At 36.5% G+C, this 20,829-nt stretch overlaps 1 protein-coding gene across 9 annotated transcripts in view; it reads right to left on the reverse strand.

The window, feature by feature from the left end:
- Positions 1-20,829, reverse strand: part of FANCM (FA complementation group M) — a 76,726-nt gene that overhangs the window by 17,546 nt on the left and 38,351 nt on the right. For 7 of the 9 annotated variants that reach the window (XM_033188129.1, XM_033188132.1, XM_033188131.1 and 4 more), the window contains 8 exons: positions 19,976-20,182; positions 17,363-17,576; positions 14,744-14,901; positions 12,002-12,157; positions 8,222-10,130; positions 3,082-3,176; positions 2,901-2,969; positions 728-856 (listed from right to left, as the gene is read on the reverse strand). In XM_033188129.1, coding sequence (XP_033044020.1) covers positions 728-856; positions 2,901-2,969; positions 3,082-3,176; positions 8,222-10,130; positions 12,002-12,157; positions 14,744-14,901; positions 17,363-17,576; positions 19,976-20,182 — 2,937 coding nt within the window. The remainder of the gene's footprint in view (positions 1-727; positions 857-2,900; positions 2,970-3,081; positions 3,177-8,221; positions 10,131-12,001; positions 12,158-14,743; positions 14,902-17,362; positions 17,577-19,975; positions 20,183-20,829) is intronic. The other 2 variants (XM_033188130.1, XM_033188133.1) reach the window with 2 other exon arrangements.

The raw sequence follows: 20,829 nt of genomic DNA on the forward strand, positions 1-20,829 counted from the left end.
ACTGCATCACGAAAGAATTTAATCAGGAAGGAAAGGTACTGAGAACATTTTCCAAGCATTTGAAAATTGGATAGAAATAAGAAAAACAATATACTGATAATAAAAGCAAGTATCTTAAAACTCAAATTTCTAGGCCAGGCACGGTGGCTCAAGCCTGTAATCCCAGCACTTTGGAAGGCTGAGACGGGCGGATCACGAGGTCAGGAGATCGAGACCATCCTGGCTAACACGGTGAAACCCCGTCTCTACTAAAAAAAATACAAAAAACTAGCCGGGCGAGGTGGCGGCGCCTGTAGTCCCAGCTACGCGGGAGGCTGAGGCAGCAGAATGGCGTGAACCCGGGAGGCGGAGCTTGCAGTGAGCTGAGATCTGGCCACTGCACTCCAGCCTGGGCGACAGAGCGAGACTCCATCTCAAAAAAAAAAAAAAAACTCAAATTTCAAATTCTAAATTTTCTTCAATTTGAAACATAAATTCTCAATACACTTGAGTTTTTGGTATTCATTCAAAGTAACACAACACTGAAAGATAAAGCATCAAGACACAAAGAAAAACAAAAAAAACTATACGTTGAATTTAATTCCAGTAAAAAAAACTAAATGGGTGTCAAAATACTTAAATTTTTTTTCTATAAAGAGAATGTATAGAGAAATCTACATTGATGTAAAACCAATTATCTTTACTGATAAAATACATACATATTTAAAGAAACTAAAAAAAAGATTACCTTTAAGTGACTCTGTCTCTTTCGGACTCTGATGCCTCTTCTGGCATTCCTGTTACAAACCCTGAAGTCTTCTAATTGTGAACATGGTTTGGAAAAATTCTCACTCTCATCACTAGATGATAATTCTGACTATAATAATTCAATAAAATTCTTGCGTAAGAAAAAAAAAATTTCTTCCTAGACAAGTAAAATAGCTCTCACAACTCAGAGCCATGTTATAAATACATAATAATTATGTTATAAATACTTAAGAATGTAAAAGTAAATAACCTAGGTAATATGAAATACTAAATTAGGTGATAAGTAATACTAGTATATTCATCCAGTATAGTATTACATCAAACACATTTGATGAAAACATACTTTTAGTTTTTATTTTTATTTTTTCTGCAAACACTATGGTGACTTAGCAAACTGATACTTTTAGTTTAACAGTATTTCCTTCAGAAGATGTTCAAGGGCTTCACAAAGAACAAGCCTATACATTTGGCCATCAAAATCAGTCCAAATATAGGAATCCTCTGAAACCAAGAAACCAATAAAACAATAACAAGTTTTGACTATGAGGCCTATCACCATATCTCTTATAGGATAAGGTAAAACCAGTCAAAAGAATGAAAAGTTTATCAAAATCAATTCAATTAACAGGAATAAATTTAGTTTAAAACAAATTGATCATCAGCATTATCAATATTTTAAATCATTTCTGATAAGTCAATCAGATATTCTAGTTAAGGTAGCAAGTTGTTTTTCTAGTGAAGTCTTATATGAGTACACAAAGTTAATACAGATTGGCTGTATTTTTAATTACATATGGTCCCCAATTTACAATGTTCAAGTTATGATTTTTCGACCTCTCCATAGTGCAAAAGTGATATGCATGCAGTAGAAACCAAATTTCAAGTGCCTATACAAACATTCTGTTCTTCACTTTCAGTACAGTATTAATAAATTACAAGAGATACTCCACATTTTATTATAAAATACGCTTTGTGTTAGATGATTTTGACCAAACATAAGTGTTTTGAACACGTTTAAGGTAGGCTAGGCTAAGCTATGATTTTCAGTAGATTAGGTGTATTAAATGCATTTTCAACATACAATGTTTTCAATTTATGATGTGTGTATTAGGATCCAACTCTATTGTAAGTTGAGGAGCACCTGTAATTTTACACAAATGATCCTAGACCGTATTTGAGAATTAAAACATGAGTTGCTAATCTCAAAATTTAGCTATCAGCTATAACTGGTGAGTATCATTAACCTGAAGACCTGCCCATCTACTCAAACTTCAGATTCAGTCATCAATGCCTGCCAGACACTGTGACTTTACTATCCCACAGGAACTTCAAACTCAAACCTGTTCAACACTTAACTTACCATCTCTTTCTTGTTTAGCCTAAATCTGTGACACACTTGCCAAAAAGCCAAAAACCAGAGTCATCCTGGACTCCTTCCTTTCCTTCTTTCAAACTCATTCAGTAATCAAATAAAAGAATAAGCACTTCTAACACTTGACCTTGATTTTTCTCCAATTTTACTTCTTGAAACTCTTTTGTCTTTACAATCTAATAACATAGAGATGTCATTTCTCACCTCTGCGTCTTCCTTTAAGCTGTTATTCTGTAAACAATGCCTTCTCTTCTCCCTTCTTTGGCCTCATTGCCAAATACAGTTTAAGGTTTAACTAAGGTTAAACCTTAGTTCAAGAAGCTTGCCAGAACTCCCAAGATCGAGGTTAAGGACTTAACTATTCTTATCACTCAACTTTAAAAATTATACTGAAATTATGTTTACTTCTCTATCTCTCCTATTGGGTAACTTATGACAGTATTAGGATATATTCTTTAGAGTATCTCCAGCATCTTACACAGTAGACACATAGTAGGTATTTAATGAATGCTTGCCAAATTGCTCAAGTGTACTGACAAAAATAGGATGGTTTTTAAAGAGTCTAAAATTACTTAATATTTTTATTTATTGTGCTTAGGAAAGTTTACAGTGAATACATCTTTGAAAATTAGCAGAAGCTAGAAATTCCAATCACATATAATAGAAGGTCAACTTTTCTACTAAGGATTAAAATACTTATATTTATCTACACATACATTTTTCGCAAAATTTTTATTCCAAAGGAATTTGGATTATTAAACATTATCTGTTATTTACTTACTCTGTTTACAGGAAATCTGCGCTTTTTGACAGCATGAAGTGGAGAATCAACTTCACTATTTTTCTGATCCTAAAGTAAGTAAATAAAGTAAAAGGTAACAAAAGTCTCAGCAGAAGCCCAAGGTATAGAAGGAAAATAGCCTTTGATATGATTATACTATTGTGATTACTGAATGACTCACCTCAGGAGAGTTTAAAACATTTCCTTTTGCTTTTTTAATTTTTCTTCGGAAAATCTCATCATCTTCACTTTCATTACTTGTTAATAATTGTCCATCTATAATATATTTTTTAAAATAATGAAGGGTTAATAGATTTAGGTTCACCCAATCATAACAATCTATTTTATTGGTGACTACATTAAGAATTATTTCAGGCAATCTCAACATTTACTCACTTTCAAAAAAAATATGGTCTTTGAGAACTTTGAACAAAAATCTAAATAAGAGACAAAAAAATTAAAATGCCAGTGAAGAAAATAAGACAATGTCTTTTGCTAATAAACACATATTTGAATGAAGTTCAATTTTATAAATTAACTGAAATGAGGCCAGAAAAACACAAAAATGTAATTTCATTAGTCACCGGTTCTATTAATAGAATTTATCTCTAAAATCTACTGCAGTCTTTCTGCCCTTTGTGTCTTATTCTCTTTCTACTTGAAAGTTAAAGCATAAAAATGCAAGCTACAAAACAACACATTAAAAGATTCTTTGTTATATATGTGTTTTCCATATGTATTTGTGTGTATGAAATAAAAATTGGTAAGATACAATACAATACAAAATGTTGTAACTAGAACTGTGTGGGCCAGACTTAGTGACTTGCTTCTAAAAAAAGGATATAATGAAAATGAAGGTATATGACTTATGAGTTTAGGTCATAAAAGGTATTGTGGCTTCATTTTTGCTTTCTCTCTTGCATCACTTGCACTGGGAGAAGTCAGATGCTATGTTCTATGACCATTCCAGGCCAGGAGTGGTGGCTCACGCTTGTAATCCCAGCCCTTTGGGAGGCCAAGGAGGCAGACCACTTGAGCCCAGGAGTTTGAGACCAGCCTGAGCAACATGATAGAACCCTGTCTCTACAAAAAATATAATAATTGGCTGGGTGTGGTGGCACGTGCCTGTAGTCCCAGTGGCTGAGGGAGGACTGCTTGAGCCCAAGAGACGGAGGTGGCAGTGAGTCGTGACTGCACCACTACAATCTAGCCTGAGTGACAGAGCAAGACCCTGTCTGGGGTAGGGGGGGGAACCCACTTATCAAACTGCCCTACGAGGAGGTCCACATGGCAAGAAACCAAGGTCTCCTACTAACAGCAGTATGACTGAGCCATCTTAAAAGCAGATCCTCCAAAGCTGTTCAAGCTTTCAGATAACTGCAGCCCCGGCCAATGTCTTGACTATTACCTCATAAAATATCCTAAGCCAGAATCACTCAGCTAAACCACACTTAAACTCCTGTTGTATAGAAACCTTGAGGTAACAAGGGGTTATTTTATATCAAGTTTTGCAGGTAGCTTGCTATGCGGCAATAGATAAATAATACAGATTTTGGTACGTGGAAATAGGGAGTTGCCATAACAAAAACCTAAACTGGGAAAGTCGCTTTGGAACTAGATAGCGGGTAGATGCTGAAAGGACATTGAGAGTTTTAGTGAAGGAAGACTTGAAGAGCCTCAAAGAAATTGTAGGAAAGTTAGTTGGCCACTGAGGAAATGGTAGGTGAGGGCTTAAAGAAAAGTAGGAAAAACCTTAAATCCTTTAATGTAGTACCAGAAAATTTGGCATCATTGCAGTTAGCACAAAAAGGAAAAAATGGGCCAGGTGCAGTGGCTCACACCTGTAATCCCAGCACTTTGGGAGGACGAGGCAGGCAGATCACATGATCAGGAGTCTGAGACCAGCTTGGCCAATATGGTGAAACCCCATCTCTACTAAAAATACAAAAATTAGTCAGGTGTGGTGGCAGGCAACTGTAGACCCAGCTACTTGAGAGGCTGAGGCAAGAGAATTGCTTGAACCTGGGAGGCAGAGTTTGTGGTAAGCCGAGATCGTGCCATTGCACTCCAGCCTGGGCGACAGAGTGAGACTGTCTCAAAAAAAAAAAAAAAAAAAAGGAAAAATGTACCTAATCTATGAGAGGTAATCTAGCTAAGACTTCCAGACAAAATGTTGCTTTTTGCTATAAGAGCAAAATGTAAAAAGAAAGACATAAGGACAAACATAATTAGAATTTGTTGATTGTGAAAACTCCCAGCCTCTCCTGATGGCAAACAATGCTAAAATTAAGAAATTTTCAGCCGGGGGCGGTGGCTCAAGTCTGTAATCCCAGCACTTTGGGAAGCCGAGGTGGGCGGATCACGAGGTCAGGAGATCGAGACCATCCTGGCTAACACGGTGAAACCCTGTCTCTACTAAAAAATACAAAAAACTAGCCAGGCGAGGTGGCAGGCACCTGTAGTCCCAGCTACTCGGGAGGCTGAGGCAGGAGAATATTGCATAAACCTGGGAGTCGGAGCTTGCAGTGAGCTGAGATCCGGCCACTGTACTCCAGCCTGGGCGACAGAGTGAGACTCCGTTTCCAGAAAAAAAAAAAAAAAAAAAGAAATTTTCTAGGCAAAGATCAAACCAAAGGACAGCCAGGAATATATCATGAAGCTGAGGGTGTAGTTTAAATCCTTTGTTAAGACCTCCTTAAAAATCAAAGATTGCTGGGCGTGGTGGCTCATGCCTGTAATCCCAGCACTTTAGGAGGCCGAGGAGGGCGGATCGCGAGGTTAGGAGGTCGAGACCATCTTGGCTAACATGGTGAAACCCGTCTCTAATTTAAAAATACAAAAAATTAGCCGGACACGGTGGCAGGCACCTGTAGTCCCAGCTACTCAGGAGGCTGAGGCAGGAGAACGGCGTGAACCCGGGAGGTGGAGCTTGCAGTGAGCTGAGATCGCACCATCACACTCCAGCCTGGGTGACAGAGCGAGACTCCGTCTCAAAAAAAAAAAAAAATCAAAGATTGTGCCTTACAGTACCATTTAGTCAGAGAGTAAGGATTTTATTATTTATTTATTTATTTATTTATTTATTTATTTATAGATAGAGTCTTACTTTGTTGCCCAGGCTGGAGTGCAGTGGCGCGATCTCGGCTCACTGGAACCTCTGCCTCCCAGGTTCAAGCGATCCTCCTGCCTTAGCCTCCTGAGTAGCTGGGACTACAGGAATGCGCCACGATGCCTGGCTAATTTTTGTCTTTTTAGTAGAGACGAAGTGTCATCATGTTGGCCAGGCTGGTCTCAAACTCCTGACCTCAGGTGATTCACCCGCCTCAGCCTTCCAAAGTGCTGGGATTACAGGCATGAGTCACTGCACCAGGCCCACTAAGGATTTTAAAGAAGCTCCTCACAGATCCTCTCAAACAACAGGCCTTCTAAGAAGTTTGTTTTATTTTACTGATTATTTCAGGCCACTGAGTTTTTTGGGGGTACTTTGTTAAACAGCAATAGATAACAAACACAAAACTACTCAGTAAATTTCTCCTCATATTCTGCTATAAAACATCTACCCAGACAGACAAACTTGAGTGATTTCCTTTTTGCAGATGAGCAATACATAAATCAACTAGTTTTTCTCTTTTCATTACCTTCTAAGAAAGCCAAAGTTAAACGCAGGACTCGGCTACAGTAACCAACTCATTCTAGGAAGCTTTCCTTTTCAGTGCTTTCATGATGTTTTAATCAACTATGTTTTCCATATATAATACAGAAAAATGAGCTTAAATTCTCTCTTTGAAATAAGTAGAATAAAAAATAACTAAATGTTCTCTAATAAATAATTTCCTGATTTGTATTTGTATTTGTAATTATTTTGCCCACGATTTGTAGTTAAGTATAATCCTAGAAAAAATGTTTTTGTGCAAATCTGACACAAAACCAGAAAAATTATCTCACTCATTAACATGGACTTCAATAGAGGTATTAAAGCAAATATTGAAGGCTCAGAGGCATCATATACTTTGTAAAAATATATATGTCATGGCACAACCCCAGACTATATAGAATAGTCAGGTTTTGAAAATTAAACGTATTTCCAGAACTTACTTCCAACATGCTTTCATCTTAAATAGAACATTCACGAACCATGTCCTCCATGCTAACGAGAATAATGTAAGGAAAAGATTTACAGAGGAAACTTTCCTTTTCTCCTACAGCTACTTTTTATTCAGCTTTTAACATAAGGAGTAAAATTCATAAATGACTTGATATAATAACCTGTAGAGTTGTATTATACAGCAGGACTTCATATCAAACATCTATCATTATAACTTCTAGTTTTCCTGTAAGTGTAATGGTTAGATTACAGAAACCCAGAGATTTCTCTGTTTTTTTGTGGTCTGGTCTTAATCATCTGAATACAGTTTTTATTTCTCAAATATTTTGCTACATAAAACTATTACTTCAAACTATCTCTCAAAATCATACTTTCCTTCTTTCCCTTCACTTTCATCATTTTATAATACCTAAATTATGTCTTTAGTATCTTCAACATACCAAAAGCATAAATACTCCCAAGGAACCAAAATGAAAATCTACACTATATATAAAACCTTGGCCAGGCGCAGTGGCTCACACCTGTAATCCCAGCACTTTGGGAGGGTGAGGCGGGTAGATCACCTGAGGTCAGGAGTTCCGGATCAGCTTGTCCAACATGGTGAAACCCCGTCTCTATTAAAAATACAAAACTTAGCTGGGCATGATGGTGGGTGCCTATAATCCCAGCTACTTGGGAGGCTGAGGCAGGAAAATCACTTGAACCTGGGAGGCGGAGGTGGCAGTAAGCCGAGACCACACCATGCATGCACTCCAGCCTGGGCAACAAGAGCAAAATTCCATCTCAAAAAAAAAAAAAAAATTTCCAATATAATCAAACTCAAAATTTCATCATCCTCTGAACCTCCTAAACAGTCACTCTCTTATTATTCATTTGGTAGTTATTTCCACATTTTACTGGCATCTTTTCAAATACATATAAATATGTCACATAATTATGTTTTACAACCAAGACATAGCCAGATCTTACACATCTTCGTGTATTTCATAATGTCTAGCAATAACCTTTTCCATACCATGCATGCCGTAAGTATACGTAAACAAAATAAATCTAATATTAGTAATATCACCTTAAGAAAAATATAACACAACAATTATCTAATTCAATATTTATATTGTACCATGTACTAAAAAATTACATTTGGAAAAATTACCAAAGTATTTCTAGAGTAATTATTCTAGAAAGAGTTATAGACTTTATAAAGATGGAATCTTACCTTCAACAGAATGACAGGATTTATGCAGACACATTTGACCACTGCTTTTAGACTTTTCTAGAGAAAATTCTGAATAATCAAAAGTTGAATTCAATGCTTCTTTGAATCTTTGTAGATTTATTTTTCCCTTATTAGAATCTGGTGTCTGAAGTATTTCCTTTCTTATCTTAGAAAATGAGTTCAATGTGTTTGATTCAGAGAGTGGTGTACTCATAACTTTTTCTTGCATTGGTAAAGAAAACTGAGAATAACCAGGAGATAATAACTCTTTATTTTTTGCTGCACTCAGTGGCAAATGTACACAATTTGGATTCTGCATGTCTTCATTTGATGGGATAATAACGGTTCCACTAGTAAAATTTTTGCTATGATCTCTTGGTATTAGTGCTTGATTTGAAACATAATTTGCATCATTTATCTCCTTAATTTCCAAATACCTTCCATATAGATCATCCAGAGGTCTATTGCTATCTGATGTATGTTCCAACATTTCATCATCAGAATCTGGACTACAGAATCCTAAATCAAAGGTAACAGAAAATAAATCCATAGAGCAATCAAAAATATCCTCACGATTCTTCATTTTTTCTTCCTGTACACTTGTCAGATCATCATGAGATTTAAAACTATTATCATCACATGTGATTTGATCTTGGGGTTCAGAATTATTGTCCAACAAAAGTTCATCAGAAATTAAGAACTGAGAGACCAGAGGCATTTCACTAATAGCAGTTTTGTCTGACACATGTAAAGATTTGCTTTTACTGTTCAAGAGTGCAAGACTCACATCAACAAATTCTGTATTAACATCTTCAAATAATAGTAAACTTTCATCTTGATCAGTGGACAATACTGGAAGGTCACTGTTATCAACATCATGATTGTTCTCTCCAACTAAATTCTGTGCAGGGCCTCTGTGTATTTGAACACGATTGTTAGGTACTAAATTTTCATTTTGATTATGTTTATATACATCACAGTCACAGAGGCTTGGCTCATCAGAAATATTATCTTTAGGTCTATCATAAAGGCAACTTTTTTCAGACGGATAATTTATACATTTAAGTGAATTCAATTCTAAATTCTGTTGAGAATTCACAGCTGAATGTGACATCAAACAGGTGCATTTATCACTTTGTAAATGCTCTGCACAGGGTAAGAAAAGCAAATTCTCAAGTGCAGTACCCTTAGCAATTTCATATTCCAAGTTTGAGAGTCCACTGAGAGGCGGAGGAGAATGAGATAAAAATCTCTCTACATTAGCTAGTACCTCTTTTGTCAATGAGTGACAATTATAAAATTGATCGTCTGTTCCAACAATATAAAGCTCTTCTTCGAATGGAAGAACTAAGTTAGATGAAACAGATTTTTCATCACTGAAACTATTATAACCAGAATCTAAAACATTTCCAGCAAATGAACTAGTGGATTTGTTTGTAAACTGACACTCGGTTAATAATACACATGGCTCTTTAATAACATTTTCATTAATAGTACATGTGGCAGCAACTTCATCTGTATCTGATGTCCTTTTATCATTTGGTAGGTCTTCTTGAAAAATATTTTCAACAGTAGAATTTCTGTCAGTATCTAAAGAATCTATAATCCCGTGATTATTTTCTTTTTTAAGCTGATCTTTTTTTATTTCTTTAGACACTTTTTTCTTTAAAGAAACAATTTTAGTAGGTTTGATATGAGTTTGTTTAAAAATTTCAGCACATTCTTCATCAGATTCTATCACTGAGGACGAACTGCTCTGATTTATGTTCTTTAAAAATGACGATTTCTTGTGAGTGATAAAGGTGTCATTGGCAAGATTATTAGATTCATTCCTGGGAGCAATAAATGTTGAACTAACATCTTCCATTTGTAAATAAGATTCAACTTCCAATTTATAGCTGCATTCTCCCTATAAATAAGGAAAATTTAAAAAGCCACAGGAAAACAAAACAAAACAAAACAGAAAGCCAAATCTAAGAGAGGAGTTTCACTCTGTATTAAAATATTTCATTATTACATTGTTCCAATGATATTCTTTTATACCTTAAAAGTTATTCCGATAAATCAAAATTATAAAGTACACTACTGTGAAACTATCAAGTTATCATTAATCAGTTAACTTTTTTGTATCCCCAGTATTTAATACCCAAAAGACCCTTGATAACTATTTGTAGGAAGAACAAATTGAATGAATACGTAAGAATATAGTGAGTTTTGCATTTCTAACATTTAATTGAATTATTCTAATTTCCTAAAAATAGATATTTTAAAAATATATATTAATAAAAACCATATACATTTGTTAAATTTACTCTTTCAATGACAGTAAACTAAGAATAGCTTTTAGAATGCCCAACATAGTAGTACCTGTATGTTTACTAGGTTCTATCCTGGAATATACTTCTGTTTGTAACAAAGTTCCTAATCAAGAATTTGTATAGTGAATTTCTAAGCCTTACTTATGTCTAAGTTATAAGCTAAAACTACAATCTCCACCATCCCTCCTTTCCCCCAAGAATGCTACTTTAATCAGGATTCGTCTATTACTTATAGGTTTAAGCAGTTAACTCTCTGCCTTTTTTTTTTTTTTTTTTTTTTTTAAGACAAAGTCTTGCTCTGTCGCCCAGGCTGGAGTGCAGTAACTTGATCTCAGCTCACTGCAACCTCTGCTTCCTGGGGTCAAGTGACTTCCCTGCCTCAGCCTTCTGAGTAGCTGGGATTACAGGCACGTGCCACCACACCCACCTAATTTTTGTATTTTTAGTACAGACAGGGTTTCATCATGTTGGCCAGGCTGGTCTCAAACTCCTGACTTCAAGTGATCCGCCCGCCTCGGCATCACCAAGGGCTGAGATTACAGGCCTGAGTCACCGCGCCCAGACCTCTCTGCTTTTTTGAGTAACAAATATAATAAGCATTAATGTGAGCAAATGTCTGTCTCCCTGCTAGTATATATACTCCACATAAACAGAATATTTTCTCTCGTTTGCTCACGGTTATAGCCACAAAGCAGGTAACAGAGTGTGGCACACAGAAGGCACTCAATAAATATATGTTAATTTGATTGCACACATTTCGCTGGGATCCACATCTAACTACTTTATTTACATGTATGCATGACCAAACGCTAGTAATAAAAATAGGAGCTACAATTTACTGTGTACTTATTATATGCCAGTTACTATGTGCTTTACATATATTAGGTCATTTAATCCTCACAACAACCTTATGAAATAAGTATTATCACTATCCCTATTTTACAGATAAAACTGAAACACTGAGAGGTGAAATAACTTACAAACACACAATCAGTAGGAGGCAGAGTTAGGATTCTAACCCATGCACTATGGATTTCACAATCATAATTGGTTCACTATGCTGACTCTAGGAAGAATAATCAAGGAACTGCTCAAGGAATCCATAATTCTCTAAACCAGGACCAGGATACAAGAAAGATATCAAATAACCTAGATGATAGAGAGTATTTCAATAAATCCGAATCCAAAAGAATCCTAAATTAGCTTTACAAGCAGTTTACACAAATCATTTAAGTATATTAAAATTCTACTCTGGTCCATCAATATTTACAGATGACATTCTTCTTCTAATTAATTAAATCTGTTTCTTCTCTTAAGGCAGAAAACTCATTCCTTATTGAGATCACAAGGAACTATACAGAAAAACAAAATATTTCTTATTACTTCAAATTAACAAAAATAAAAGATAAGTACTTTAGTTTTACTATCATACCAGCAAGAGAAAGTTATAATAAAACCTTACCTCTTCATGTCTCATTCCCTCTATCATTTGCATAAGGCCTATAAAATGGCGGCATCGATCTGAGTGATCAACTTGATGTGTAGGTAAAGGATGATCTTGCCACAGTCTCCATTCAGAGAGAGAGAGTTGACGAATTCCAGTGGCTGATTCTTGAGTCTTAATTATTTAAAAAGTAATAAAAATAAGGAAAACATACTGAGATTTCACAAACTAATTTTAAAAAACACTCGATACACATATAATCAGCTTAACATAATTTGGATCCATTTAGATATTCCCAACTAAAATCTCAGAAGAAAAAAAGAAAATTTCATAAAGCAGAAATATGCCCTTTAAAATATATTTGTTAAATAACTGTCATATGACTTACAAGTTGATGATATTGCTGTTTATATAGTTCCATGTTAAGAACAAATAGTTAAATATTTTAAAAGAAATCTTTTCTGAGGTTGTTTTCCCAGCTCTCCAAGCACACATACAACCTTTGATCTTGACTTTCACAAAGCTAACTAAGAATTTGTTAATAATAAACAAAATAAACAATAACATCACATTTAAAGTTTTAACTATAATTTCTTTTTTTTTTGAGACGGAGTTTTGCTCTTTTTGCCCAGGCTAGAGTGCAATGGCGCCATCTCGGCTCACTGCAACCTCCGCCTCCCAGGTTCAAACAATTCTCCTGCCTCAGCCTCCCGAGTAGCTGGGATTACAGGCATGCGCCACCACCCTGGCTAATTTTGTATTTTTGGTAGAGACAGGGTTTCTCCATGTTGGTCAGGCTGGCCTTGAACTCCCGACCTCATGTGATCCACCTGCCTCGGCCTCCCGAAGTGCTGGGATTACAGGCGTGAGCCACCGCGCCCGGCCTTAACTATAATTTCAAAACAAAAAATAAAAACTGGTTTACAAGGATGCTTATGAAAGCATAATTTATGTTTACAGCCAACTGATCTTCAACAAAGCAAACAAAAACATAAAGTGGGGAAAGGACACCATATTCAACAAATGAAACTGGGATATTTGGCAAGCCACATGCAGAAGAATGAAACTGGATCCTCATCCCTCACTTTATACAAAAATCATCTCAAGATGGATCAAAGCCCTACATCTAAGACCTGAAACCATAAAAATTCTGTAACATTGAAAAAACTCTTCTAGACATTGACTAGGCAAAGAGTTCATGACCAACAACCCAAAAGCAAATGCAACAAAAACAAAGATAGATGGGGCTTAATTAAACTAGATGCTTTTGCACAGCAGAGTAAACAGACAACCCACAGGGGAGAAGAAAATCTTTGTGAACCATGCATCTGACAAAGGACTAATATCCAGAATCTACAAGGAACTCAAATGGCCAACAAACATAAAAAAATGTTCAACATCACTAATTATCAGAGAAATACAAATCAAAACCAGAATACAATACCACCTTACTCCTGCAAGAATGGTCATAATTAAAAAATCAAAAAATAATAGATGTTGGCGTCGATGTGGTGAAAAGGGAACACCTTTACACTGCTGGTGGGAGTGTAAATTAGTACAACGACTATGGAAAACAATATGGGGATTCCTTAAACAACTAAAAGCAGAACTACCATTTGATCCAGCTGTCCCACTACTGGGTATCTAATCCAGAGGAAAAGAAGTCATTATATGAAAAAGATACTCGCACATTTATAGCAGCACAATTCACAACTGCAAAAATATGAAGCCAGCCTGAATGCCCATCAATCAGTGAGTGGATAAAGAAAATGTGATACATACACACACACACACACACACACACACACACACACACACATCATGGACTACTACTCAGCCATAAAAAAGGAATGAAATTATTGCATTCGCAGCAACCTGGATGGAGTTAGGGACTATTATTCTAAGTGAAGTAACTTAGGAATGGAAAACCAAACATCGTATGTTCCCATTTAGAAGTAGGAGCTAAGCTATGAGGACACAAAGGCTTAAGAATAATATAATGGACTCTGTGGACTTGGGGGGAAGGGTAGGAGTGGGGCAAGGGATAAAAGACTATACACTGGGTGCAGTGTACACTGCTTGGATGATGGGTGTGCCAAAATCTCAGAAATCACCACTAAGAACTTATCCATGTAACAAAACATCACCTGTTCCCCAAAAACTATTGAAATTTTTTAAAAAATGGTTTACAAGGATACTTATGAAAGCATAATTTATGTTAGTAAAATACTGAAAAAGCCAGATGCAGTGGTGCACACTTATAGTCCCAGCTACTTGGGAGGCTGAGGCAGCAGGATCACTGGAGTCCAGGAGCTGATGGCCAGCCTGGGCAACAGAGCGAGACCTCGTCTCTTAAAAAATAAAAAAAGTTGAAAAGAATCCCAAAACACAATAGGTAAATAGTCAAACAAACTATGGTATATCACAGAGTAAAGTGACAACCATGTAAGATTATGCCTATATAGAAATGTTTAAATGATAGTAATGAAAGAAAGGCATAATTTATATAAAGGATATCACAGTTGGTTAAATACATATATACAACAAATAATACAGGAAAATTAGTAGTTTTGTAAACTTAGACTGTAATGATTTTTTAAACTGATTACATTCTTAATTTCTAAAAGTAAGCTGACATTCCAATCACAATTATCTCATTATTCTCAAAGCTATTCCTTTATTGTTATAAAGAACATCTGAGGGGTTTTGGCATTAAAATGAGAGGGGGAAAAAGAACATCTGAAAATATATTCAACTTACTGGTTTGTTTTCCTCATTTTGTAAAGAAGAAAACTGAACTTGAGGCAATGTTATCTCTTTAATTTCATCACTGTCTCTTAATCTATAAAGTTTGTTCCATAATTTAAATTCTTCTTCTGATAAGAACCAATCTTTCTTTAGTTTACTTTGCTTCATTCCTGTAAGTTGAAAAAATAATGGAAAAGAGACTTTTTAAAAATCTGCAAAGCAAAATAACCCACAATATCCATTCAAAGTCTGTCACCCAGCTTGGAGTGCAACAGCACATTCAGAACTCACTGTAACTTCAAATTCCTGGTATCAAGCAATCCTCCTGCTTCAGCCTCCACAGCAGCTGGAATATAGGTTCATGACACCAGGCCCACCTACTTTTCTTATTTTTTATAGAGATGAAGTCTTGATATGTTGCCCAGGTTGGTCTCAAACTCCTCAGCCATCATTCTGTTTCTTTAAACTAGTATTCTCCATATAAAACCACTCAGTTTATCACTTCATGCTTCTAAATGTCTCCTGAACTTCTCTTACCTATTTGAAAGCACCCATCTGTCTAGGAGCCATCCTTTGGTAATGAATTCGTTAACAGAACAGAGCCAGGTAGCTAGGCTCTCAGTCCTGGCTTATTTTGGACTCTTTTCATTTGGTTGCCTAAGACCTGGCATGAAACAGAGTAAAATAACTCACAGATGAAAACTGGTATTATGATTCTATCATAGCAGTATTGGAAAGTTCATCTGAAGCTTGGTGTGGGTGTTGAGAGTGGGCAAGAAAGGCCAAGACTTTTTAAAAGGGTATGTATCTTAAGTCATAAATGGCGGTTGGGGGCAAAAGGAGTAAAGTGTAGGGGGAACAGACTTGTTGCTTTAAAAGAGGACATAATAGATGTTTAAAAATATGTATAGTACATTCATTCCTTTCAGCTTCTATAATCTCTAAGAATCACCAAACTGAAAAGGCTAAACAGTACAAAGCAGGAACTCTGGCTAATACAGATTAGACCAGAATAATTGAGAAGCTACTGAATTAAAAATCAGGAAACTGGCTGGGTACAGTGGCTGACACCTCCTCCTTGGGAGGTCTAGGAGGGAGGATCAATTAAGGCCAGGAGTTTGAGTCCATCCTGAGCAACACAGATTGACTCCAAGTGTAAAAAAAATAAAGTTAGCTGGGCATGGTGTTGTATCCCTGTAGTCCTAGCCACACAGGAAGCTGACAGGAGGATCTCTTAAGCCCAGGAGCTGAGGCTTCAGTGAGCTAGGATCACGTCTCAGGTATTCCAAAATACTGTGTAAGAAACTTTTTTAAAATGTGGAAAAAAAAAAAAAAAAGCTGGGCACGGTGGCTCACACCTGTAATCCCAGCACTTTGGGAGGCTGAAGTAGGCGGATCACAAGGTCAGGAGATTGAGACCATCCTGGCTACCACGGTGAAACCCTGTCTCTACTAAAAAAATACAAAAAATTAGTTGGGTGAGGTGGCAGGCACCTGTAGTCCCAGCTACTCGGGAGGCTGAGGCAGGAGAATGGCGTGAACCCGGGAGGCAGAGCTTGCAGTGAGCCGAGATCACGCCACTGCACTCCAGCCCAGGTGACAGAGCAAGACTTCGTCTCAAAAAAAAAAAAAAAAAAAAAATGCATGTTATGAAAACAGTGGAACAGACAGTTGAACAAACATAAAAGGTATGGCCTTCAAATATATAGAGTACTGTTATAAAGGTAAACCAAAGATGAAAACTGTACTTTTTATCTAAGAAACCAGATCATTGGGAAAAAGGTCCAAAGACACAGATTTTTCAACATAAGAGTCTTCTACTATATAGGGCCGTTCAACAATGGAATTAACCTGCTAAAGAAATATAATTTATATAAACAGAGGTATTCAAGTTAAGACTGGGTATGCATTTAACAAGAATGCTGCAGAAGCATTCCTACCTTGGTAAGTAATTGGACCACATGACTCCCAAGGTTCCTTCCAAATGTTAGAATACAGTTATATGATTTTTATGATAGTTTAAAACCCGCCTTAGAGATTAAGTAAAATCCAAAAAATAAACTTTTTTTCTCACTTTCATAGTGCAAAAATCTCAAGATATTTGAGAAAGGCAACCAGTTAACGCAAATGGCTACCTCAATTACCAGGTAAATACAGGATAAATGATGAAAGAATGTATAGCAAATGGTGCCCTCTTACATGAAGACAAGTTACTATTAATATTGACAACATGTATGTAAAGGATTCTAAGTGCATGGGGATACATATAGGAATTTCTTTCTGTCTTGGTATTATCTTAGTACATTGTCTTCAGTGCACATTGTAATCTCGTTTAATGCTTATTCAAAAACAAAACTGTTTTCTTTCTTTTCTAAACTTTATGGAGAACATTCTCTGGGTTGGTAGGGTATTTTTAATTTTCCCCAGCACTGAGTTTCTGTCACTCTATACTACCAGTGTCTCTCCATTTGCCACATGAACAATCTCTTATAGACTTTCCAAAGAGAATGTCTATAATATATTACTTAGAACATATATTCAGTTTTTCAAACAAGAAATATTATATCAAGATATGATCTGCTAAGTAAAAACAGAGGAAAAATGCATGTGCCAAATGCAAAATTTATTTACCATCCCTATAGGAAAAGATAGATGACTTTCGCTGCAAGTTCCGAGAAGGCTTATCTGGTTCATAGACACCATGTGTGATGAACATTTTGTGTAATTTTGGGTTGATTCCATCAGGAACCATTCGTGGACTTCTTTGGTAAAAATGAAGGACCTGCCTGTTACTTGAAATAGCTTTACATATATTTCTTTTGTTGGACTGACTCTGATTATAAATCTGTAAAAACAAATATAAAATGTCAGATTACATTACTTTTATAAATAACAATTTTTCCATAACAAGCAATTATTAGTTTGGATTGATTGTAAACATAAAATTAAACCCCGATCCACTTAAATACTTAGAAAATAGAGCTTCTGTTGTCTTGATTTTTTTTTTTTTTTGAGACAGGGTCTTACTCTGTCACCCAGGCTCTGGAGTAAAGTGGTGTGGTCAGGGCTCACTGAGCCTCAACCTCCTGGGCTCAAGCGATCCTCCCACTTTAGCCTCCTGAGTAGCTGGGACTACAGGTGTGGACTACCACACCCAACTAATCTTTATTTTGTAGAGATGGGGTCTCCCTGTGTTGCCCAGGCTAGTCTTGAACTCCAAAGCTCAAGCGATCCTCCAGCTTTAGCCTCCCAAAGTGCTGAAATTACAGGCGTGAGTCACTGAGCCCAGCTGTCTTGAATTTTAAAACCTATCAGTAAATTGTTAGACTAACCTTTAATGAAAATCATTTCAGGCTGGACGCAGTGGCTCACGCCTGTAATCCCAGCACTTTGGGAGGCCCAGGCAGGCAGATCACGAGGTCTGGAGTTCAAGACCAGCCTGGCCAATATGGTGAAATCTCGTCTCTACTGAAAATACAAAAAAAAAAAAGTAGCTGGGCATGGTGGCACACACCTGTAGTCCCAGCTACTCAGGAGGCTGAGACAGGAGGATCGCCTGAACCTGGGAAATGGAGGTTGCAGTGAGCCGAGATCACGCCACTGCACTCCAGCCTCCTGGATGACAGAGCAAGACTCCTTTTTTTTTGTTTTTTTTTTTTTAAAAAGAAAACCACGTCAAAGTCCATAATTACAAAAGCCTACCTTAGCAGTTATACTGCAGAAGTAAATCTTTGTTACCTTGCTGTTTTTAAAAGAGGTTGATATTTACATAGAAGTGTAAGGTTGTCTCGTGCTTTTTTTTAAAACTATTCCCTTATTTCAGTTTGTTCATCTTTCTACACTTCAGTTTCCTTCTCTGTATACAACAAAAGCGTTACTCCCCTTACGGGGTGCTGACAGGATTAAATACAATAATGAATCTGAAACTTGGAACATTACACAGCACAATGTAAATACTGAGTAAATGTGGCCACTGTTACTATTTTACAGATAAGAAACCTAACAAGTGAATGGAGAGGTTAAGTAACTCAGCTAGGGAGTACAATTAAAACCCAATTCCACTGACTGATATTATATGGCCTTTTACCAAACATTTCATTAGGATCATTTTATAGATAAACTAGATGTTATATATGAATATGCTATAATCACATGAAAAGTATTAGAGAAAGAATTCATTTTTCAGGATGATTTTAAGAGTATATAAAATATTTAAAATCAGTTTTTTTTTTCTGGAGATGGAGTCTCACTCTGTTACCCAGGCTGGAGTGCAGTGGCAGGATCTTGGTTCACTGTAACCTCTATCTCTGAGGTTCAAGCGATTCTCCTGCTTCAGACTCCCAAGTAGCTGGGATTACAGACACGCGCCACCACACCTGTCTGGTTTTTGTATTCTTTTAGTAGAGATAGGGTTTCACCACGTTGGCCAGGCTGGTCTCGGACTCCTGATCTCAAGTGATCTGCCCGCCTCGGCCTCCTAAGGTACTGGGATTACAGGCATGAGCCACCATGTCCAGCCAAAAATCAATTTTTTTAAATTATAGCTGTTAAGGAGACCTTTAATGTGAATCTATATATTCGGCCGCTATATAGTTACAAATCTATATATTTGTAACTAGTCTCAATGAGTTACAAAAGTTAGTTAATGCTTTAGTGTAACAAACACAAAATAATATTTTATGTAACATCTTATTTAGAAAGGTCTGTCACTCAAGATTGTATGAATCTAATTCAAGTTCCTTATCACTTAGAATGGGCATCAACAAACTTCCATAAAGGGCCAGAAAGTAAACATTTTGGGTTTTTCAGGCTTCATACTGTCTCTGATATATATTCTTTGTTTCTTACTTAGTCAGTTATTTTGACAGCCCTTGAAAAGGAAAAAAATGATTCTCAGTTTACTGTAGTTCAGAAAGAAAAGTAAACTAAACACAAAGCATAGGCCTTCTTTAGAAGCACAGGAAAATAGTAAAACAAAGTAATACATATTGGTTTTTGGATCTAGGTATCTCTGAATTACTACTTACATATTAAAAATGTGTTTCTTTAGATGGATAAAAATTAGGAAACTGAATCCAGTCAAAAACTCTCCTAGTTACAAGATAGAATCCAATACAAAGGGGGGAAAATAAACCAAAACTATCTAGAGTGTTTGGACTTGGAATGCTAACATGTTGATATCCACCTTTGGGCTATATTTCTCAAATTTCAAGTGTCAAATTGTGTTTCTGCAGCTCTACTTACACGTTCCTCTCGTCCTTCAGAAAGGATAACAACTATCCTGCCTTGACGTTTACGGCCAGTTCTACCCATTCGTTGTACAAGACGAATTGGGCTCTTCTGGGAATCAAAACATATTATAAGATCAACTTCTCCTATATCCAAACCTTCTTCACCCACACAGGTAGAAACCAATGTGTTGTAACCACCATCACGAAACTGTTTCACTACCTAAAATAAAAATGATTGAAAAATAACTACCTGCAAATAGAACTGTAGATCAAAGCATATCTTTCCCCACTCACCTGAAAAATAGTAAAATCAGATTAAAAATCAGCCTCAAAGCTGGCCACAGCTCATGCCTGTAATCTCAACACTTTGGGAGGACAAGGCAGAAGGACTGCTTGAGTCCAGGAGTTCAAGCTCAGCCTGGGCACACAGAAAAACCCTGTCTCCATGAAAAATAAAAAAACTAGCCCAGCATGATGGTGCATGCATGTAGTACTAACTACTTCGGAGACTGAGGCAGGAGGATCTCTTGAGCCCAGGAGTTCAAGGCTGCAGTGAGCTATTATTGTGACACTGTATTAACATCTTATGTAACATCTTATTTAGAAAGGCCTGTCACTCAAGATTGCAGCACAGTATGAATATAATTCAAGTTCCTTATCACTTAGAATAGGCATCAGCAAACTTCCATAAAGAGCCAGAAAGTAAATATTTTGGGTTTTTGGGATGTATTAAGTCTTCTCATAAACATTTCGGTTGCACTGGTCCAAGGATTTTCCTTCAATATGGAAATCCTCAGAGTACAAGGAGAAACAATGCTCATGATTAAACATTAAGACTCTAGCCTAGGCAACAGAATAAAGCCTTGT

This window comes from Trachypithecus francoisi, unplaced genomic scaffold (genome assembly GCF_009764315.1).
Source record: "Trachypithecus francoisi isolate TF-2019V2 unplaced genomic scaffold, Tfra_2.0 Lachesis_group3, whole genome shotgun sequence".
NCBI classification, from domain to species: Eukaryota; Metazoa; Chordata; class Mammalia; order Primates; family Cercopithecidae; genus Trachypithecus; species Trachypithecus francoisi.